At 36.6% G+C, this 24,958-nt stretch overlaps 1 protein-coding gene across 1 annotated transcript in view; it reads right to left on the reverse strand.

Annotated features, from left to right (window-relative positions):
* LOC140329695 (cytosolic phospholipase A2 gamma-like) overlaps positions 1-24,075 on the reverse strand; it is a 31,225-nt gene extending 7,150 nt beyond the window's left edge. The window contains exons 1-7 of the mRNA XM_072410084.1: positions 24,059-24,075; positions 23,088-23,190; positions 16,006-16,151; positions 14,916-15,117; positions 12,408-12,498; positions 11,010-11,150; positions 10,330-10,383 (exon numbers count right to left, since the gene is read on the reverse strand). Coding sequence (XP_072266185.1) covers positions 10,330-10,383; positions 11,010-11,150; positions 12,408-12,498; positions 14,916-15,117; positions 16,006-16,151; positions 23,088-23,190; positions 24,059-24,075 — 754 coding nt within the window. The remainder of the gene's footprint in view (positions 1-10,329; positions 10,384-11,009; positions 11,151-12,407; positions 12,499-14,915; positions 15,118-16,005; positions 16,152-23,087; positions 23,191-24,058) is intronic.
* Positions 24,076-24,958: the final 883 nt, after the last annotated feature.

The raw sequence follows: 24,958 nt of genomic DNA on the forward strand, positions 1-24,958 counted from the left end.
GGATGTACAAAATCTCGGGCTTAACCATCCTTGCAGTTTTTTTTTGCCCGAGCGAAGGTCGGGCTTAACTGCAAGGAGGTTAATAATAATAAACAGGTTTTTTTTAGCGCCAACATATTACGCAGCACTGTACATTAAATAGGGGTTGCAAATGACAGATACAAACAGTGACACAGGAGGAGGAGAGGACTCTGCCCAGAAGAGCTTACAATCTAAGAGGTGGAGGAAGTCTCACATAATATGTAGTGATGGGAAGTAGTGACGGTTTCATTAGAGGAGGAGTTTAGAGGAATTTACTGCAGCTACTCCTAAACTGTGTGCAGCCATCAAATTTCTTTTGCTGGAAACAATCTTTTGCGGTCATACACCCATGTGTGACCCATACACACATTGCTGTTCTGTTCTATAAAGAAGGGAAGGGAGAACAAGAACAGGAGGCTCCCCTCTTTGTCCTCCACCATAGGAAATTACAGCAGTCATTCAATTGTTTAGTGATTTGCCATGGCGCATTGCTAAATTACATGCTGTAGACATGCTAGGTTTTTGTCTGAGACTTTAATATTTGTTCTTTTTTTACAATTATTATCTAGCCCTTGCACTACTCATACCTACCTTTTCAACAAGCTTATTTTGCATCAGAGCAAAAATGTCCCCCAAGACAGTGTTTCCACCCTGGTTAATGTGAACCTGTGCTTTCCCCATGTTGGATAACATTAGGAGCTATGTCAATGTATGTTTGTTGACATCAGCTTTACATTTAACAAACAATTCTATGGGAAGGTAAACTTGCTCCATGCATGAAGTGCAGGTGCAGATCAAATGCACCTTTCAATTCGGGTCATTTGGCAGTGACTGATTTGTAGTACATTTGCACCATTGTAACAGTTTAAAAACTATTACACTTTTGCTACCTAGCACAACCAATAGTGCTGGAATAACAATAATTCTTAAAGTATTCTTCTTTTTTTTCCTGTTTTTTTTCATGTAACTATTGTAAAACGTGTGTCTCCTATGCTTATAGAAAGTATCATCCAGGTTTTTTAGGCTTGGGTTGTTCATAGGTATTCCTACTCATTTGCCAGGTATGCTGGCCCTTTTACAGCTTGAGGGTTGAGGTGAAGGAAGTATCTGTAATGCTTTTTCAATGAAGTTGGAATAGTTGTAAATAATCCTATATGTGCTAAGCCTGTATCTAAAATTTTTAACAAATCTACAATATTACAATATGTAATCATAAATATAAGTTACTATAAGTTGTATATATAAGTTGTACCGCGCTTGAATTTTGTTTTTTGCCCTGAATTTTGAAGTAGTTCCTCTGATATCCCTAGGGAAACACAAAAACAAACAAACATCAGAATGAAAAAAACATAATGATTCCTTGAACAATAACAAAAGTAAAGAACACATTTTATATAAGACAAAAGTCTTGACCACATTTGTGGACTTTTACTTTTTTTTTACATTTTCAAATAAAGTTGTCCTTTCACGGAGATAAAATAAGCAGTCATTTCTGACCATAAATAATACAATTTGCCTGGTTGGTTCTCTGATCCTCAGCCTTTATTACTTTATGAATCACTGACCTAGAATAAGTTTAAAGCTCAGGTATTTAGTAATTACCCCACAATCTGGCTATAAGCATTCTTTACAATAAATTCAGCAATGGCAGCTCACATATTTATTTAAAGGTAAATCCACTTTAAGCATCTTGCACACACAAGATAAAACATATATGAATGGTGGATCAGTCAGAATTCTGACCAGATTCGGAGGACTCCCTTCCCTACTGTGTGAATTAAAGCTAAAACAGGACAGAGCAAAGGCAATCAGGATTACGAAGATTATCGATAAAAGATTAAGAAAATTTTGGTGGTGCATTTTTGTGATAATTTGTACAATTTTTGTGATAATTTGCAATTGTTATGTGTTGTTAATAATATTAAAACCATATTCCAATAAATTCTTATGTTCTGAATGACAATTTTCTTCTTTATTTTGCACTAAATTCACAAACTGTACTAGAGACGTAAAAACAAGGGGGGTGCAGCGTGACGTCAGTGTAGTCCCTCAGTTGTATGAGGGAACCGCTGCCAAGCCGTACGACTCAGTATTGTTTCCACCATTACTACAGTCACCCTGCTCCACCAATATCGATTGACATCCGATTGTTTTATTTATTTTTTTATTTCAGATTTTTTTTTAGGTAAGTATGACCTTTACTGAGTATTTTCTTAACTGTTATATTTAATGGCATCAAACAGTTTGACTTTGAAAACTATCATTTCTTGTTTGGCCTTAGATTCAAATTGAATAAACCCATAATGAGTGAGAAAAAACAAACAAATATTTTTACATTTCTTTAGTAAAACCAAAGATTATACAACTAATGATAAATGTAACAATAGTGTTGGAAGAAGCTATGCACATTGTTAAGCGAATTTGGTTCTTCTTTTTGTTAAGGGAGTAGGTTGCACACATATCTAATTTCTATGAAATTTTATATATGCCATTTTTTGAATACTTTGATAAAATACTCCCGTTTGTATATATTGGTTTGTAAACATCAATGGGCACAATTTATATGATGATACAGTGCACTCAGTGTTATACAATGTCTGTTTTGTGCTCTTCTTACCTTTTTTTTTTTTTTTTTTTTTTTTTTTTTTTTAACATTTTATGGCTATATTTTTTTTTTCTGTTTCTCTTGTACTTTACTGTTGTGATATTTATCATGATACCTGTAACTTTTTCCTTTGAAAAAATAAGAAAACTTTTCATTTGAAAAAAAAAATGTAACAATAGTAATACTTCACTTAACCGTGGGCTGATCAATGAATCAGAGCCTCCACAGTTCTTGTCAGGCATTATTAGGAAGATCATTATTTTACAAATGTATTTATCTTTTTATGAAAATTCATATTAATTAAACAAATACTGATCTCCATTGTAGCTTATACCATTTCCACGTTATCTGGCCTTCAAAGTCTTTTATTAGTGGCAATCTTTCTGAAAAGTAGTGATCTTTTCAGATGATTGCCGTTTTATATTTATTGAGCAAACAGAAAAATAGAGACATTGTGAAAAAATGTATTTTCCTGGTGAACGTGCTGTTTGCCATTTGATAAATAGGCTTCTTTCTGTTACACTAACATTTTTTTAGTTTTAGTATAGACTAATTTTCCTAAACAATAGGAAAATAATATTGTTACATAGTTACATAGTAGGACAGGTTGAATAAAGACATAAGTCCATCAAGTTCAACCACTAGGGAAATAATCATATCCCAAATATAGAACCCTATAAGAGATAGCTGATCCAGAGGAAGGCAAAAAACCCTTGGTACAACTTGCTTCAACAGGGGAAAAAAAAATTCCTCCTGATTCCATGAGGCAATCGGATGTTCCCTGGATCAACAGTCACTATTATTTTTACTTTAAAGCCTTAATACCCAGTTATATTCTGTGCTTCTAGAAAAACATCCAGCTTTTCTTAAAGCAATCTATAGTAGTTTCTGAAACAACTTCCTGAGGGAGCCGATTCCACATTTTCACAGACCGTACAGTGAAGAATCCCTTCCTTATCCTGAGCTTAAACTTCTTTTCCTCCAGACGCAAAGAGTGCCCTCTTGTTCTTTGTAATGATCTCAAAGTAATAAATTGGGAAGAGAGTTCTCTATATGGACCATTTATATATTTATACAGGGTGATCATATCCCCCCTTAAACATCTCTTCTCAGGGGAGAATAGATTCAGTTCAGCTAATCTCTCCTCATAGCGGAGTTCCTCCATTCATTTTATTAGTTTAGTTGTCCTTCTCTGCACTCTCTCAAAAATGTCCTTTTTGTGAACTGGTGCCCAAAACTGGTCTGCATATTCCAGATGTGGTCTGACCAATGCTTTGTACAGGGGCAGGTTAATATATCCATCTCTGCAGTGTGTTCCTCTTTTAATACAAGAAAGTACTTTGGTAGCGTTAGATATTGCAGCTTGGCATTGCATGCTGGTATTAGGTCTATGATCTACCTGACTCCCCCAAATGTATTCCCCCTAGACAATATGAAGCATGCATGTTGTTGGCCCCCAAGTGCATAACTTTACATTTATCTATATTAAATGTCATTTGCCACTTGGCTGGCCAATCAAACAGTACATCCAGGTCTTCTTGTAGATTACAAACATCCTGTATGGACTTAATTCCTTTACATAGTTTTGTGCTATCTGCAAACACAGAAATGGTACTTTTAATCCCAAACTCTATATCATTTATGAAGATGTTAAACAGTAAAGGTTCCAACACTGAACCCTGGGGTACACCACTAATAACCTTAGACCATCCAGAGTATGAATCATTAAATACAACTCCCTGGATGCCAGTTCTCTATCCATTTACGGATTGACTTTTCCACACCTATTGACCCTAACTTGCATATTAACCGTGTGTGGGGTACAGTGTCAAATGTTTTAGCAAAGTGCAAGTACACTATATCAGCTGCTATTACTGCTGTTTAATTATTTCCTCATGAAGATTAAGATTGTTTGACAACTTTGTTCTTTCTTAAATCCATGCTGACTATTACTTTTAATAATATTTTCTAGCGTTTTATCCTTTGGGTATATTACATACAACTTACATTTCAGCAATTTTTTTTTCCAAATATCAAAAAATTGGGAAATAAAAATGTGTCCAAATCTGCTACCTGAGCAAATCAAAAAAAAAAAAAAAAAATATATATATATATATATATTTATTTATATATCTATAGAAGGTGAGTGAGAGAGAGAGAGAATATGCCAGTGTAGATCACAAAAGCAAGGAGAAAAACTTCCCAAACAAAAAAGAAGTAATGGTAATCTATGGTAATCTAGACTTTGTAAAAGGTATGAAGGGGCATTTCTCACCTTTAGGTTGACTAGACATCAAATCCTGGAACATTCCTGTAAAAAACACATTTATTCTTATCTTTTTTTTTAGGAAAAAAAGGCAATATAAGAAGAGATGTACAAACAATAATAACAGTAAAAATAAACTTGAATGAATACAAAGGCACAAAAAGTGGTTCTATTAATTCAATACATACAATTAAACAACACATAAGGGAACTATAATCTTTTCAAAAATCTCATCAGTTTATCTCATTGTATCTGTATCCCATTGTCTAATCAGAACGACTTTATACTAAAATATGTCCTTACTAAATATACACTGTGCATTCCCTTTTAGGTTTAATATACATAATACATTTTATACTCTATAGAGATGCTTAACACATTTGTGAGATGTGACCCTAAATGTCAGAAAAACATTTTCTCAGCAGAACGCCAGCTCATTAATTTCATTTCTAATATAACAATGCCAACAATTACTGTAGCACCTATATTAGACACTGACCCCTACACCTAGGTAAAAAAGTATAACGGATTTTTCCCTGAAGGTGGTGGACCTAATTAATGAGACCTTGTTACCCCTGTATGCATGTTATGATTAAAATATACCTACAATGCAATATTTTAGGCTGTCTTGCTTTTTGCTAACTTTACAAAATTGTAAGGAAAAGCACAAAAAATCATAATTTGCAGCATTTTTATTTTAATAAATTCATTTTTTTAAATTTACTAGAAATGTGCCCTTTAGGTTGCTAAGGAATTCCAAAACCCCAAAGAGTGTACACCCTATCTCTCCCCTTACTTGTTTGCACGTCTCTTCTGAGAATGTTGGCCCAGTTGTTCCATCCCTACATAATATTTTAATGTAGCTACTGGGGAAGAAGATTAGAGGAATACTATAGAGCAGATTTATATCAACCCTTTTACTCCAGAGGAACCCTTACATTAAAAAAGTACCCTTTACATTGGTGGTAAGAGTATCATCCAGAAAAAAGGTCATTGGTGCAATAAAGCTAACTCTGCCAAGCAACATTGGGCCAGGAGGTATGAATGCAGCATGAAATGAGTGGTCAGTTAGCTATAGTTCATGGAACCTATAGTTATCTCTTGGGGAACCTTAGGGTTCCATGGCATCCTGGTTTTAAAATGGCTGTTAAAGAGTATCATTTTGGTCTACAGGGGCTGCCAACATCGCATCCACGATGGGGGCACCACCAAAAGGCTCAAACCTCTCAAAACTTTTTGATGTCTAAAGGCTGGAGAGCATCAGTGAAGCTGGGTGATCCAGGAAATCTAAAATGGATCTGGTTTAGGATTGAAAACATTTCCTAACAAATAGCAAATGACTTTTATTAAATCAATTCTAGGTTTACTGGATCACCCAGCTTCACTGATGAAAGTGTATCCTCTCCAGCCTTGGAAAAAGATTACATAAATCAGGTCCACAGGGTCTGATTTATTAAAGCCCTCCAATGCTGGAGGAGATAGACTATCATAGGAGAACCTTGGTTTAACCCTGAGCTTTGTTTAATCAGACCCATACCCTTATAGAAAGTCTGAGGAAATTATCTGATTATGTTGCCCTGCAAAATGGATGCTTTTCAGCACTTATTCAGATCCTTTTGGAATATAAAAAACTCTATGTTTCACCTTGATGCTAATGTCCCCCCATCTTTGACCTGAGGTCACCTTAGCTCCTAGTAGTGGCCAAGGAAACCTCATGTGATCTACATAGACAGTAAAACAGAGGGCCTTGTTTATTAAAGCTCTCCAAGGCCGGAGAGGATAAACTTTTATCAGTAAAGCTGGGTGATCCAACAAACCTGGAATGGATCTGGTCCAGGATTAAAAACATTTGCAAGCAAATAGCAAGTGACTTTTAAGAAATCTGTTCCAGGATCACCCAGCTTCACTGATGAAAGTGTATCCTTTCCAGCTTTAGAGAGCTTTAATAAATCAGGCCCAATGTCTTTCATCCAGGGTTCTTTTGAACCCTAGGGTTCCTCCAAAGTTTGCTAGGGGTTCCTTAAACAATGAGCAATTTGTGCCTCTCAGTTTAACTGACACCAATGAACTTTTTGGCTATCTGAAGGGTGACATTCTTTCCAAAGGCCAGCCATGTAAAATACATTTATCCTACTGACCTGGTCACTAATATACTGTGAGCTGTGAATATAGTAATTATAGAAGGGGGTTTCCTGAAGACATACATTTTATTTCAGTGGTTCACCCATGTTAAAAACATTGAGAAACACTAGCCTAAAATCATAAAAGAGAAGCAGCCACCGCTATTGCATTGTAATTAGCGCTTCATAGTGCTTTATAAAGCTAGACCGGGGACATATATCCTTCAGTGCAATATACCCAAACCACCGATCAATAGCAAAAAAAAGAACACATTTCATTGATGGCTTCCTGTCTTATTACTCATTAAAAAGAGCAGATAAGATAACTTAAGTATTCTAAGTCTGGAGATTCAGCTGTAAGGCACAGATAGGGTTGCTTATATTTTCCCAGTCAATAAAATCATGGAAATAACCTGGGGCCCAGAACTGTAGGAAAGAAAATCGTTCTCATGCAAAGAGGATACAAAAATGATGTAGGTTACACAGAAAGGGCTTTGTGCCAGCCAATGATTTGGAAAAATCTATGTGTAGTGGTGGGTAGCTACATCTTGAGTATCACGTGTGCACATGGGGTCTTTAAAACCTTTTATTAAACATTTCATATACAACAATAGATAGCATCATTCTTGTCTTTCTTACTTTTAATAAAGTCATGAACAAGATGGTTGCTTGAAGATGCACTGCCCCAAAATCCTGAGAAATAAAATCCATTAGTTTCATTCAAGTACAACAATGGCTTACAACACTATTCTGATTTAACTGAAATAAAATGTGACTGCGACAGTATTGATGATAAACCAAACTTTGGTTATACTTACCAGATTTGACCAATATATTTATATTTTTTATCAAAGCAAGACATAGTTTGGTTTTCTGTTTATGAATATTTATGGGTTTGTGCTGAAAATGAACATTTATAGTATACTAACTCTATACTCCTAATATATATATATATATATATATATATATATATATATATATGTATAGCCGAACTAAACCAAAAACTTTGCAAGTCAAAATATAATAGCAATCAGGTTGAAAAGTGAAAAGAAGTGAATCATGTAACACCCAAAGTAGGAGAAACAATAGATAGAAAATGACTTATCCCAGATTTCTCTATTACAGTGTAAACTCTTTTGGCCTGATTTAATAAAACTCTAAGACTGGAGAGGATACCCTTTCAAAAGTGAACGTGGGTGATCCAGCTAGCCTTGAATGGATTTCTTAAAATGTATTTGCTATGGTGCAGGGCAGCACGATGGCTCAGAGGTAAGTTCTCTGGCCTTTGCAGCGCTATGGTCCCAGGTTTCAAATCTCTGCCAGGCCACTATCTGCATGGGGTTTGCAGGTTCTCCCCGTGTTTGCGTGGGTTTCCTCCCACATCCCAAAAACATGCAGTTAGGGTTATTGACTCCCCAAAATTGATTCTAGACTGTATTACAGACATATGACTGGGGTAGGAACATTAGATTGACAGCTAGTGACATGACTTTGGACTGTTGATGCAGGGAATAATTGTCTCACGGGATCAGGAAGGAATTTTTTCACCTGTTGGAATTAATTCAATTAATGTTTTATAGAGATGTTTTGCCTTCTTCCAGATCAACTATGTCTATATGTTTTTATCTGGAATAAGTTGGTTTCTAGCATGTTTTTTCCCTAGTGGTTGAAGTTGATGGAGTATGTAGATATATAGATGACTATAATCCTGTAGAGAAAACAAATGGTAACAAAACAATAAGTGGTCCAGCTAGAAAGATAAAGAGAAGGACACATATCTTGCTCATATAACAGGTTGAGTTACTTGTATATAGTTGGACACTTTTGTTTAATCTTACTATGTGTTTCTTCTCCAGCTATAAGTACAGAAATTAGGATCACCATAGGTATCCAAAGATTGTTTCCAGCGAAGAGTAGCAGAAATGATGGGAATGTATACAGGTACATTAAATCCTACCTTAAAAGGGACATGTCAGTACAGAAATACAATCATTGCCAGTGGTAAATCAATATGAGGGTGAGAGGTTAACTTTTATCTGACAGTGACTGGCCTGTAAGCTGTCTGCCAAGTAGGTGATGGATACAAACTTGAGAAGATGATTGTATAAGCCCTGGAGATGATGTAGGCTTCTGATTGAGGGAGGTTGATCTGAGATTTGTAGTAAAAGGTAGTAATTAGAAGACAAGATGCATAGTCAGAGAAACCAAAAGCCAGTCAAACTTTCAGGCAGCAAACAGAAAAGTTCCAAATATAAGCAGGGTCAGGCAGTGTTTTTCCTATTCATAAATCATGTTTTAATCTTTACAATAGGGCTGATTTGTTAAAGCTCTCCAAGACTAGAAAATGTAGACTATCATGGGTGAATCTGGGTGATCCCAGGCCAAATGTGTAATTGACCTTGCTGGTAATTCTTGACTAAACCAGGAGAATGGATTTCTTACCACAGTCCACTCAATCCTTGTGTCTTGTAATTAGTTACCTCCTTCTCCAATATAACTGGGGAGCAGTGAAGGGGAATATTACAGAGTATCACTTGAATGATAGATCTAAGTATGATGGGATGTTGACATCAATTTCAAGATGGTGGACCCCAGTAGCAGCTCAGGGCTTTTGGATGTCTACATAAGTGAGGCTTTTACAGGAACATAGATTGAAAACTAAATAGAATAAGTTAAAAAGTAAAAAAAATACATTACATGTTTATTGTTCAAGATTGTCCTTAGAAATTAGTAGGCTGTTTGAAGGACACATCCACTTCCTGCACCCTATTGAACACAAATTGTGCAAAGGCGCAGCAAATGAAAGCCAACCTGCAAAAAAGGGGCAAGTATCTGAAAGGTGGCGCTTAATCAAGGTTTAAGGTCGGGTTGGTTAGTGCCAAGTTCCTACTCAATGCAGAAGAAAAGGTCAAGGTGTTGGACAACCAGACTCAATATTACAAGTACAATGAATAAATACCCAAAGGGCTGACACAACCAAGAAGGTACACAAGCCTACAGGTTTTAAGGACATAACTGCTCATGGTTCTATGATTGTCTGATATGCAAGGCATCATTAAAATATATAAAAATGTCACATCACCTAGGGATACAACATATGTTTGTGTCATCTCAATCAGGTCAATGGTTAATGTGCAATGATAGAACTCCAATAATAATTACAATTACCTTATAAATTGAATATACTCATAGAGGAGACTAATGTCTTATACTCCCCCAGGATATATTACCTTAGTTTGACATTAGTAAATTGGCTTTATTACCCTCTATTAAACATTTCTGTATACCATTACCAATGTTCTTTTAAAGATTCTTACCTTGAATAAGGTCACTTATTAGATGATCGCTTGCAAGTGCACTGCCCCATAGTCCTGCGGAATAGCCAGAATATCCATCTGTGTTATTCATCCTTTTGGTTTACATCGATGATTATATTGATTTATTGGCATGGTGTATAGTTGTTCACACTAATTTATCAGTTTCACTACATTTGGTAAAAATAGGAAGGAACCAAGAATGTGAGGAAAAATGCAATTTTCACATTTTTAGGTTGAAACTTATTTTTAGCTCCATCCATTCCCATGCTTCTCCATCTTGGTCAGTGAGGCCATGATTTTTGGGAAAAGACCAATATAGAAGGTCAGAAGGTAACTGGTATAATGAGGGTGTTGGGCAAGACCAAGCTGACAACGGTCACCAGGACATATAGAGAAGTAAATATCATGGACCCCATTAGAAATTTAGGACATAATTTTGACTAACATAACATTGACAGTAACAGATAATGGTTCCCTGGAGTCACTGGACGCACCATGTACACATTAAAAAGACTAAGAGCCAGTGACATAGGGTAGAAATGCACAACTGTGTATTGGCAAATGGTACATTTGCTTTCTTTGCCAAAATTGTCCCATGAGAGTGAGATATTCTACTTGCTGCATACATACTTGCAGTTTTTTTTGGTTCTGCTTAGTTAACAATGTGCTGTCTCTCTTACCATTAAGATAACACAAATCCTTCTCAGGCTGTTTCTTCAATAAAAATCCTTCTTCAAACTTACTGCCCAACAGCTCGGTCTTCACAAAACATTTGTAAGCAGGGAATCCACACATGTGGGGAGTAAACTCAAACCAAGCTCCTGAAATGAGAATATTTTCTTATTTAGAGATGCATGGTTTTGGAAATGTGTTTTTTATTTTTACATTTTTTATTAGATGTAAAAAAAACCTATAGGTTCTGATTCAGCTCTCCAAGGATACACTTTCATCAGTGAAGCTGGGTAATCCAGCCAACCTGGAATGGACTTGTTAAAGTAATTTGCTAATTGTTAGCAAATATTTTCTATCATGAAACAGATCCATTCCAAGTATTTTAGATCACCCAGGTTCACTGATAAAAGTGTATCCTCTCCAGCCTTGGAGAACCTTAATAAATCAAGCCCATAGTGTATAAACAGGACTGTGCTACTTTAGTTGTTCATCATAGTAAACATACAGAGTTCTACAGAGAGATCTGGAGTGCTTACCTGGTTTCCAAATTTCTCCTAATTCTTTTTCTATTCTGCAAATCACACGACCAAAGCCAAGGCTTAGTAAATGTCAAAGAGCTTGAGATTCTGGTTGGGCAGAATGCACTAATCAGTGGTTCTGCCTAAACATGGTTCTTTCCTATTAGCATCACATAAAGACTTCTTAGCCATTGGTCCCCACATTGAAGGACATGAGAATACGAGGATTACATAGGAAATGTGAGTGCTTCTTGAGTTGTTTTTAAAATTATTGTGGTAAGTAAACTTTAAAAAAAAGGATAATATAGTTAAGGTGAATCTGTTTTCAGACCTACAAATCAATTGAAAGGTTTGCATTTATATTTATCTTACATGGCAAAGCTTTGAACTTGTAAAATACTTGATTGAAAAACCCTCTTAGTAGAGCATTTTATTTGTAATAGCTAGTGATTTAGAAGCAAATTATAGACTAATGTCCTCGGAATGTGTGCAATTATAATTCCAAAGTGGTACTTTCCAGCAGATATTTAAAATATCAATTAAAAAAGTTAAGCAAATATATGACCTGAGATTAGTCTCCTATATCATGTACGGCAAATTGGGACAGGGAGGACCAGTACTTCCTTTTGCTAACAAAGAACAGAATATTGCTTTTCCTTCAATGTCCAGACACAGGTAGGAGCAGGTAGGTGACCTAGCTGTGTTGCTTAAATGCAGCATAATAATCAGGTCACCAGTCTAGTTGTGCGGAGTGACAGGTCTTTGTCAATCTTAGGACTGGATACAAAGAAATATTCATCCCAGAGTTGTCAATTTACGGTCTAGAGTTCATCTTTAACCTTTGCCTGCTTTTATTTGTTACTGGAAAAATTATTTTCACAAAATCACCTTCTTCTTTTTCAATAGCAGAGTAGATTGGATATGGATTTTTTCCATTTTCACAGCCATCCTTGTGATTTGACAGTTTTCCTTCATGCATCTGGAAGAACAGAGAAATACTTGATATAAATAAAAACAGAATGATGGGTAGTTTTGTTTCAGGGGAAATTGTTTTTGTGAAAAATATCAAATAAATACAACACATTGTAGACAGATGTAGACAACACAAGTCAATGTGGCAAATATGGATAACCCATGGTGTCCACAGCCCTGCGCTACTGTTCCCCCAGGATGTTTAGTAGTGTTGGTCGAATATCTCACTATTTGATTCGACAGCTATTCGATCGAATAGTGAGAAATTGTTTGGGTGATCGAATGCCCAATTTGAAAACCATTGAAGTCAATGATGGGAGAATTCGGGTTATTTTTGGGGACTATTAAGGGCTGCGAGAGCACAGGGAGTCCTGTGTTCTTGGACAGAGAAACTCTATCCAGGTACACATACTACAGGACTGCAACAGTGATCCTGATTGCTGTTGCCAGTAGTATGTGTTCTTGGATAGAGTTTCTCTATCCAAGAACACAGGGCACTAGATGTGATAAATGGGGAAACTTGTCCACATTCAACCTGTAGTGCCCGGGGATCGCCTGCAGTGACAGCTGTGACCGCAAAGTTAACACGACTCTGCAATCATAAGACTATGCTGCAATCATTGAGGAGATGCCGGACGCAAGTATCTCTGTAACACGCACAGTAATATGATACATTTTTCTCACAGTGGATAAAAAAAAAATCTAACAAATGTATCAGAATATTACCGGCCTGGAAAGTGTGTTACAGAGTAAGAGATATCATGTAATTGTAGGTTAACCTGTAAAAAAAAAAAAAATAGGTAAATCAACACAAACACTCAATAAATTAGATTAACAATAAAATTTTTTTTTTTTTTTTAACATTTTTTTTACATTTTTTATCCGAATTTTTACCATCGAATCTTGTATTTTTTCGGGTCGGGTCTACCCGAGTTCGGACAGCCATTTTCAGGTCGAATATAAAGGGAACCCTATTTGGAACACCAACACCAATGTTTAGCAAGCAGGTCTGAGCCTGTGATGGGGGAGTGGGTGGGTTCTGGCATTATGACGTCACTCTGGGGGAAGTTTCTTCCCCTTTGAGTGACATGCGGCTCCCTGTGCATGCACGGTCCGGATTCCAGGGATTTAGTGGTCCGTGAGGTCTGAAAGGTTGGGGACCCCTGACCCAGACTATCTTCCCCAGTCTTGGAGATTTTCAATAAACTGGGCCCATAGAGTGAGTTGATAATCTTCTAATGTGACCACCTTTACATACACCCAGAAGATGTTGCTACAGATGACACCTGATAGGGAATAGTAATCAACTGATAGATGGAAGGCAACTGATAGGGATATTATTTAAGACACAGCAAAAAATAATTTCTTCTACAGCAGCTAACAAACTTATCAGAAGCCCACTTACCCATTCTCATCCATCCAACTCCCAGATTCTGTGCCTCTTCCCCACCACTGGAGCCCACCTCTTCCCTTCATAACATATACACAAAAATCTGCACACACCATTATTAGTTCACTCTAGCCATGTATGTCTTCTCCCTGATGCATTTTGCTGCTACTGAGGCTTAATAGTAGATTTCTAAAACTCTAAAAGTGTTTGTGAACCGAAGCAGTTCATTTCTTTTATCTGCTCCATGAAATAGGGGTGTAGGAGTAAAAAGTAACTACAACAAGTTTTGGACTTGTGTTTCAAAAACTTGTTTCAGAGGGGTACTAAATATGTGTTTTTATGTTGCCTTGACCAGCTTTAAGCCCCATTAAGAGGTGAAATGTGCTAGAGGACAAGCAGTGGGTGGCTGCATGTTTTTTTATACATAGACTATAGGACATCTATAGTTAAAGGAAGACTATACAAATAAGGTAATCTATGCACAGGTAAACATTATTATTACAAATATTGAGAATGTTCAATATTACTTGTACAGGTAGTCCCCGGGTTACATACGAGATAGGGACTGTAGGTTTGTTCTTAGGTTAAATTTGTACAAAGTTGGAACAGGTACATTACTTTAATAAGTGCAATAGGGAGAGATGTCTGTCTCCGCATAATATTGAGCAGCATGGTGTCAGTTACTGTATAAAATCTTCACTGTGAGCCACAAATAAAGCAAAAAAAAAATCTTTATGGTGCCTAGACATTCATTAACTTCTGGAGCAAGCTGTGCTTTGATATGCAAAAGGAAACAACTGCAGAGTTTGTCTTGGTCAATAAAGAGTTACAAGAGGCTGCAGAAAGAGCTCACCCCCTAAGATCACCCATAACCTCAGCTGTTTTTACCAAAAGATTTCTTCTGCAAGTCATGCAAACTGTCCCTCCCCCTTTCAAGCCTCCGTTCTGCACAGCAGCAAGCAGGGAAGCCCTGTTCGTATCTAGGAGTCGTTCGTATGTTGGATGTCCTCAACACGGGGACTACCTCTACTTACTTCATTAGTCATCCAGAAAACAACCACATAAGCCCAGAAATCAGTCAGGGAGTGTACTTCTTCCAAAAAGGTCTTCTGCAACTTTTCCCAAGACTTGTCCCAATCCCATGTAGTTTGGAGCCGACTATAAAACTGGTTCTCCAGATCTTCCAGGCATGAAAAGTCTGACCATTTTTCATTATTATATAAAGATGACATACACCTGAAAGGTTTATAGTAATAAGATGTTTGTACTTGTTATAAATCAATCTATCTATATATATATATATATATATATATATATGGTTGGTTTTGAATCAGTGAAGATAGATAAATATAGGCTGATAATCCCAATTTATTTTTTAAGCTTTTTTATTGAAATTCTTACATTCTGATTTGTTTTGAAGACAAGGCTACTTCTCAAGGCACCTCCAAAGCTTTCCAGAAAACTTGAACACCACTGAATTGATTCGAATAACATTTGATAAGGAATTTCAAGTATTTTCTACCTTTGTGTTCTTTATCACAACCATTAATGCATGAATCATCACCTTATGGTGTCTGCTATGAAACCTTATCTTAATTTGTAAACTTTTATTACCCTAGAGATTTACTTTAAATTTGTTTGTTTTTCTTTTTTTGTGATGAGTTTCTTTCAAGCACATGAATCTAGGTGCGAGATCTTTGGTGCAGGACCTATTTATGATGATGAATTATCCAAAAAGGGAGATAGCTATGTAGCAGAATAAGGGTTTGAACATGAAGGTCTCATTTTAGGGCTTAGGTTTTGTGTTGTTGGAAGGGTATGTGATAAAGTAAATGCTGTATGACACACATGAAGCTGGCTCCTCAGGGGTGGGCTTTCTAAAATACCATGGGTGCCATCATGTTGCTCTGCCTACAAAATGCATAAGTCACACTACCCTTTTGGATCCACACTACAAAGTCCAAATAGCAAAACCCATTCCAGCAAAGAAGAAAGAATCTAACATGCATCTAGAACTGAACAAAGATATTTTGTAGCACTAATTCTCACTTTCTTGCTGATTCAGGAACAATTACTAGGTAGGTATTAGTGTAGTCAGCTGATTACCACAGTAGTTGTGCATACCATGTTGATCCGGATGTCCCACATACATATGTAACGACATCCAAAAGCTTCAGTTCAGCCAGCTTGGAAAGGGTACCCAGATAAGCAATCATGGCACGGAGTCCACCTCCAGACCCCAGAACTGCAATTACCGGAGGATCAGAATGCTACAAAAAAACAGAAATATAAAAACTCTACAAGTCACTTGTCTACAAATCAAGCAAAGTAAATACAATTTGGGCACAGTTGTTTATAATTTACCCTTACCTGTTTTTGGATGGTACTTGGTTATATTTCGGGGGGTTTGATGTATGGAATAAACCTAAAATATATTTCCCTTTATAATGGCAATCAATGTAACACTTCTTTGGTCAAGGTCTGCTGATGATTGGCCTAAGTAATGGTGGAAAATTGGATACAATTCTATGGGGTATGGGGTGTATCTATTTATAAATCATGGCAATATTTTAAACATTCCCTGGTGGGAATAAAAACACATTAACCTGGATGATTCCCATGAGGGAATGTCCTAAGGCTTGTTAATATTATTTTATACCTCATTCACAATATTAGGAATCTTACAGGAAGAAGTACTTTGTTACAGTCAGAATGTATCAAGTAGATTTGTGGGTATCCATATGAGCTTCCAGACCTACAAGGTCTGGTGTGACCCCAAAATAGTTTACCCCACCCCAACCCCCCTGCCAAAAAAGAAGGTATTCTAATATTATTATATGTTCATATCCAGTTGCAATTTTTTTATTTTAATTAAACATTTTTTAAAGTTTGTGCCACAAACTATCACACTGATATCACTTGATTTAACCCTAGTGATGAAGAATCTTACCTCTGCAACATTCAGGCCCAGGGACAGAAGACTCTCAGTTACTTTTCTCTTTCTTGCATTGACAGATATTTGCTCCCCTTCTGATCTGTTCAGTGTTAGGAAGGCATGTAAAAAAAATAAAGCAATGCTAACAACATTTCCTGACAAAGCACCACAAGCTGTGAATAGTTTATTTTATAGATGGAATTATTCTTCCTTGCTGAATAATGTAGATATTTATATGGCTTGAATCACTCCAGAGAGGACCTTGTTATTGTGTATGCAAAGCAATCTATATAGGTAACACAGGTATTTCTTATCTCCTATCTGATCACAATACTACTTCTGACAATGCTCCCATTGGCCTTTTTTTCTAGAACGCCATATCTTTTTTTCCTATGGCATCTTCCAGAGACTTTACCCACTTTTTTGCCCATAGAAGACACAAGAATGTATATCCCTGTGCCTGAGCACAAAAATGACCTTTTTACACACCAGTAGATGCTCTATAAACATGGTGAACTATATCAATAAAGAATGAAAAGAAAGGGAGGGAGGAGGTAAAGAAGGAAGAAAACTAAGAAAAGAAAGAAAGTAAAAGTGGAAAGAAGGAGGGAGAAAAGGAAGAAAGGTAAAGCAAGGGAGGTAAAAGAGAACAGAAGGTAGGGAAGGAAGAAATTACTGTAGGAATGAAGATAAAGGATAAAAGAAAAGAAAGAATAGAGGAAAATATAGAATAAAAACAAGAAATAAATGAATACAAAAGAAATAATAAAAGGAGGAACAAGAAGGAGATGAAAGCCTGTAAAGTAGTTGTAAATAATATATACAGTGTTAATAACAGGATATTACATATTCCAATAAAGCTAAATAATAATTACCGGTTACTCACTTTGAAGTATCAGAGGACCAGCATATAATATCAGGATATTTCTGTTGGGAAATGAAGATATTAAGATATTGCTAGTGTTTTCTCGGTACATACCAAATCCATACCACAGGACAAAATGCAACATGTTCAGTATGGAAATGGGTGAAATAGGTAACAGTCCATAGCTAAGTGACCAAAAATAATATTAAATGGCCACATGGGTATGGGGCGTCTGTGGGAATTACCCAGAAGCACATTTGTGAGGTCAGATACTAATGATGGATGAGAAGACCTGAGTTACAATTACCATTTCAATTCAGCTCAAACGTGTTCAGTAGGGTTGAGGTCAGGACTGTGCAGGTCACTTAAATCCCTCATCAAGCTGCATCTTTATGGAGAGGAGCACAGTTAAGCTGGAACAAAAAAGAGTCTTCCCCTAAACTGTTGCCCCAATGTTAGAAATGTACAATTGATGTAAATGTCTTCAACTGCCGTAGCATTAGCAGTACCATTCATATTTTAGCTCAGTACTTTAGAGAAGTGTTCACATACCATTAAATAAACCCTTTTTTCCCCTCAAAATGCCATTAGAAAAAGGATCTTGGATTATACTTGGGCCACACCTGTAGATGGAGCTGTGTCCTCATGTAAAGTGTGTAACAAACTCTTGCCAACATGATGTTTTTACACACTTTACTTGAGAACACATTATTACCTACTAGTGGCCAACAACCATAAACAAAATGAAATTTAAGAGCATGTGATCCATCATAAACAACTCAAAAATATAGAATAATGCAGACTGAGCTGATGTGGTTTTCATTTTTTTCCCCTTTAAGTAATTTTTTTTTTTTTAAATAACACAGATTTGTTTACAGTAATGTTAGTATTACTATTGTTTACTGTTTTGAATGCCAGCAGTTTGCTGCATTTTGTACCTAGGTTTATACTTGAGTCAAAGCTTTTTTGTATTTTCAGGTAAAATATTTGGGTAATATTTGGATCAATTTTTAAATGAGGTTTGCCCATGTAAAGAATAATATGTTAAATATTTCCTTCTTTACCTAAAATAAACACTGCAAACAAATGCAACACAAAATGTTTTTGCTTTGGTTGCTGTGTGAACTGCACATTCTATATTGCAATGTTCTACAGAATAATTCCTTGCGTGATAATAAATGTAAATAAGAGAATCACTCACCCCATTTCTCAGCAGATTTGTTGCTCTGGTACCACTAAGCTTCCATAAAACCAGAAAAATAATTAAGATTAGACTAAATCCAAAATGCAGCACAGAGACTTCGGGAAACATTTCAATATACTTGTGACAAGATCTAGAGACTAATGGATGTGATGGTAAAGCCCAATAACAGGAGTGTGGTCATGCAGTTAGAGTGAACATTATTGGACTTCTCAGTCTTTTATAATCTTGTGCTTATAACACGTCATTAGTTTATATTCACACCTATTTTTATTATTGCTTGTTCCAAGTTTTATAAGTTTGGTTCTCTTTCAACCTATCCTATATAATCCCCAAGATAATCAAACCATCCTATCTAATGAAGAACAAATTCTAATACCTTCAAAGCTCAAGAGATTAACTATTTTACAAAAAAATATAAACAAGACAGAAAGGTGCTAGTTAAAGTAAATGTAAATCCTAAGTGATTGACATTTACCTTAAATAAAGCACTGTGAGTCATAAACAATTGTCAATTTTTTTAAAAACAAAATTCTTTTTTTTGCTGATTCCTGCAGCTTTTTTGCAATTGATTTCTTTCTACATGACCTGCATCATTGGTTACATGGCATTTTTTAGGGAGGTGCACTGATGATAATAACAATAGACCATGACTGAGCAATCTATACCTGACTCATCCATCCTTCCCACCGCTCCTCTTCTGCTGCATCTCTTTGTAGTTCTCTTCATCTATCAAATTCAAACTTCTGTGCTTTGCTTTCAAATCCCTTCTCAGTTCTCCCCCTTACCTTTCTGACCTGGTAAAAAAAATACCCCCCCAGGCACTCTCTTTGCTCCTCCAATGACCTACTAATGACTTCCTCACTCATAACCTCATCACATTCATGGCTCCAAGACTTTTCCAGAGCTACCCCAACTCTCTGGAATGGTCTTCCTCATTCTATTCAGCTTGCTCCTACTTCATCTGTCATTTGCAACCCCTATTTAATGTACAGCGCTGCATATATGTTGGTGCTATATAAATCCTGTTTATTCATATAAATAATAATCATGACAATGCCAGAAAAAAATAAATAGTTTGCCCAATTACATTCTTTTTCTTTTTGGAATTAAAGTTCTACTTTGAAAATTTGTTATCAGGAAGGGCTTCATTGCAGGAAAAGACGGGGGCGTCTCTTCAGTAAAAAGTATTCTTACCTGATCGCCATCTCATCTGAGTTTGCTGAGTTGCACATGGGCAGCACATCCCAGCTTGCCCTGCGGGTGATGGGACTAAATGAACTCACGTGTACCTGCACAGGGTTTATATCATCCTACCCTGGCCAATCACGATGGCCAAAGATTGCAATGTGAAAGAGAAGGAAAAGGATGGCAGCGCACACGATGAATGGGGAATAGCTGAGTATCTACTGGGTTTAGTTCTGCTTTAAGCTTGATTCTGATTTAAATAAAACATTTTGTTTTACTCAGAAATGTTTGCAATATCAAGATTAATGCTGCACAAAATGGAAAACAAATTTTATATTACCAGTATGTTTTTGTTAAACACTAAATGGATGCTAAAGTTCTTATATATGGATATGGATTTCACAATGAATTAATGAAATAATGATTTGGTAGATGGATTCTTTCCTAGAAAATTACCATTTTACTCTAATAGTTAAGAATAAGTATTCCTTCTAGAACCCTGGCATAACAGTAAAGATAGATTTATTCAATAAAATGAATACAGCTCATGATACAATAATATTATGGCATAGTAGATTTAGGCTTTTATGGGCAATGGTCAAGAAACATGGGCATGGTCTTGTAACTGCATATGTTTAGAATGAAATTCCATATTTTGTTATAACTCTTCCCTTAATAAACTATAAGGATGCATGGGGCTCATGGGGCATCTGTCCACTGATTTCCATCTCCTGTCAAAGAACTTTAGATTTCCATATACCCTGCCCCTGCTGATCAACTATTCAAAAGCCTCTTAGATGTGAGATTTCATAGTGTATTATAGCCATTTCTTCTAGCCTTTAAGATGGCTCAGTCATTTCTTCCCCCGCATGTCCTGATGAAGTCCACATGCTAGGGTTCTGAACATTTGTGTCTTCTCCTCTACAACATATCATCACATTGCAGATATTTTAATGATTGGTATGGTAGGCAGAAAGTTGCAGAGTGATGACATAAAATCCCGAAACAAAATCAGATTTCTAGCTATAGAACATATTGTATATATTACTGGATCATTTGTACATATTTCATCATCAAATGTAGCAAAATAAACTTCGAACTATTAGAATGTTTCTGAGGGCACAATACAATTCTGCAGTGGGTATAGGTATGCCAATATTGTACTGCAAAATTGGTATAATTATACAATACTGCAGTTTGGTGTACATAATAATATTACACACAGTTTCCCATCATTTTATAGGTTGTGAATATTTGTGGCTTCAAGTATTATTTGTCCAATGTCTTCTTAACTTCTAGTGTTTTTGTGTTCTCCCTGGTCTTTTGCTTGAATTCAGGTAGACCTTGGTGCTTTTTTGTGCCCTGTTGCCCCTATTATATTGTAGTTTTATGCCTTCATTCCTTGGCATCTATTTGACTTCATTTCATAGTGGCAGTGTTTGGTCACTCTTATCCATGTCATATAGTAGTTCTTGGTTGGACTTCTCCTGGTCATCTAATGACTTTTTCCAGAAATCTGGTCGGCACCTTGTGCTTTAGTTTTCATATTCCCCCGGGAGTCTTGTGATTTTTGGGCTGGATCGTATCCCAATGTCTTTTGCCTAGATTGTACTTGGCTCCAGTGTTCTTTTATGTCTGTACCCTTCCCATAGTAGTTTTGTTCCCGCATCGGCCATTGTGTTTGTATTTCCCCTGAACATTTTGTCTGTACTCTTGCAGTTATCAAGTGGGTTTCTTGTTGGTCCTATTCTTGGCATTTAATGACTAGGTAAATATTGGTTTTTGTTTGGCCTGTATCCATTGGCATCAAATGACTGGCTATCATTTTGCTTGGCAAATATGAATTTTTGTGCCTGTTTTCCCCTTGGCATTAAATAGTTTTTTCCTTGCATTCTCCCACACTTGTAGCTTTCTTTGCCCTGGTATCTAATAATTTATATTCTCCCTAACATTTTACAGTTTGTAAAGTCTTTCTCATAGCTTTTTTTCTTTGTAGTCCAATGGCTCATCCAGCCTTGAAATGAAATCCCCCAAATCTGAGAAAGTTCCCACCAAGGCTGCAGTCAAGTTAAAGATGGACAAAATACTTACTGCCTACCATTCTCAGTGAGAGACTTGCAAGTTTATTAACCTTTTTTTGGCCTGTTTAATGTCTTGCATAGAAAATAGGTCTTCTTGATGGTTTCTTTTGTAGACTCCTTGCAGTTAGCTGCCTCCAGCTGTGCTCAGCTACAGTCCTTAGAAATGAGCTATTTGTAATAGCCCGTATTGTTCCTTACAAAGGATGTGTTTCATTATCACTTGGGCTGACCTATTACCCAGGCTGACTCCAACTGTTTAATCCTAGGTCCCCTTCCCTAAGACTTCAATTTAAAGCACAGTTGTGTCTTTCCATTCAGAAACAAATAAATGATCATTGGAAATATATAAATGATCATTTAAACAACCAGATAATTTTGAGATATATACAGCTGAATTAATATGATGATCTCAACTTTTCTTTTAAAAGTTGAACTTGACCCTGGTTCCTTTTGTCTCCTGAGCGTCCCTACAGTGCCTTAGAGACCACATAATACTATTCACATCATGTCTTCCCTAGGAATTTACAATATAATGTCCCTTCTACGATCAAGCAGACACAATGTGGCCAACTTGGGTGGAAGCCAGCATGTATTTGTGTTGTAGGAGGAAACTGTAACACCCAGAGAATACCTAAACACGGACTGATCATTTAAAACACCATGAAGCAAAGGTCTTTTAAGGAAACGGTATTGTTGCAAATAAAAGGTACAAAGAATTAAGGCAATGTACTAACCATTGGCATTTTGGGGGTAAAAAAGTTATATGGTATCGGGGACCCTGGCATTACAACCACTTTTGTATTTTAAATGTATTTTTAAGCAAAAACAGCATTGATGAGCAATACATGGCAAGGTATATGATGTTCGTAGTATCTAAACCTTGATGGTACTTTAGGAATGCCCTGGGACCTTCTGCTGGGATCTTTTCTGGCTTACCTTCAGAAGGATGAGGATATATATGTGAGAGCCCAATGTAGGTCCTTTCTGGTCATGTTTTGGAGCTATAAGCAGACAAGGCTGGTATGTCTTGGCAGCCAGTCTAAGAAACAGGAATAGGGGAAAAGATGGGAGACAAGAAGGGTGTAGTGAGCCCCGTAATCCAGAGGAGCCAAAGCCAACATGCATCTACAATCTAGGACATCCTCTTGGTCAAGCTGAACTGGAGACTGAAAAACAAATTAAATATTGTCTATGGTCAACATCCCTCCTGCATGAGGAACTTTGTGAGTCTTTATATATTTTCATGATGTATTTGTTCTCAATAACGTGTTGTCCTGTATGAGGTATTGATATTTTTATCCTTTGTGTTTGTTTAAAATTGCTATGAAAGTTAATGAAGTTATGTGTATTTAAAAAAGCATCTTGTGCAAGTATTAAGATGTGACTTACCTGTACATATAACTCCTCTATTCAGCATAACTAAGCCATATTGGGCTCTCCAAGGCTGGAGAAGATACACTTTCATCAGTGAAGCTGGGGGATCTGGCAAGACTGGAATGGATCTGGTCCAGGATTGAAAACATTTGCTAGCAAATAGCAAATGACTTTAAAGAAATCTATTCCAGGTTTGCTGGATCACCCAGCTTCACTGATGAAAATGTATTTTCTCCAGCCTTGGAGAGCTTTAATAAATCATTCCCATTCGCAGAAGCTGTACACTGCATGCATCTCTGCCAACACAAAGATGCTACCATGGTGGAGAAGTAACAGAAGTTGATGATTCTGATTCTCCTTCACTGTCCAATCAAATGCTGGGACAGACAGGCGTTTAGGCTGTATTGAAGAAAAATCATTTATAAATACAAGTTCACACATTTCATGATGTTTTCCTTGTAAAGGATATACCTATATATATTTTAATATAGCCATCTTTTAATTGACTCCCCATCCTTTCCCCAGAACCTCACCTGTTAACATAGCCCATGGGGAGCCTCTGTTGTGAATTCCCATCCAATCCCTTTCATCTTCAGAAAAATCCAATCTAAGTTGTTCCACTGAAGATCTCACTTATTGTGGTATCATATCTATGGATATAGCATGCTTAGAAGAAGCAAAGGACTATAACCCAGATATTGCAATGGTGCCACCTTCCCTGGAAGAGACACTGACATGGGATTAGGGGACAGTGGCATATGAGTTGAAGTTAGGGGGTTGTAAAAAAAAGAACATATCATAAACATAGAACATATGGAACAGGAAGAACATATGAATATATGATGCTGGTATGTGCCTTTGATTGACACTGTGCTACATAATTCTGGGTATATATAGGACTATGTTGGGAATTATCCAGGCACACTTCATTGAAGTTAGAAAACAATTTATTTATTATTTCAGCTGTTGCACATTTTAGGAAAACTAAAGCACATCACTGTGCTATTGCAAAATAAATGATCCATCCACCCAGAGGTTTCAGACCTGGATACCTTCTATCTCTATGTTAAAGATAAATCACAGGATCAGGTTTAAATAGTCTCTGAACACTGCTCTATTTCTGACCTGTTTCTAGGGGTTACAGCACGTTTATCCTTTACACAATCCCAGCAGTGTAGAGAATGAGCCTTGCTTCAATACTCAATCCCTGCTCTGCCTTTCATTTCAGTTAGCTGGAGGCATTCTTATTCAAGAGACATTAATAATGTAAGATGTATTCATAAGGCTTTCACACCAGTGACAGGAAGACATTATTCAAGGAATAACGAATAGATTTTCCAGTGCCATCTACAAGAGACCAAACACTGTATGCTTAATCCTAACATGTGTGTCTGTGTGATATTATGCAAAAACATTATAATCAGATACTGGGA

This window comes from Pyxicephalus adspersus, chromosome 4 (assembly GCF_032062135.1).
Source record: "Pyxicephalus adspersus chromosome 4, UCB_Pads_2.0, whole genome shotgun sequence".
Lineage (NCBI taxonomy): Eukaryota > Metazoa > Chordata > Amphibia > Anura > Pyxicephalidae > Pyxicephalus > Pyxicephalus adspersus.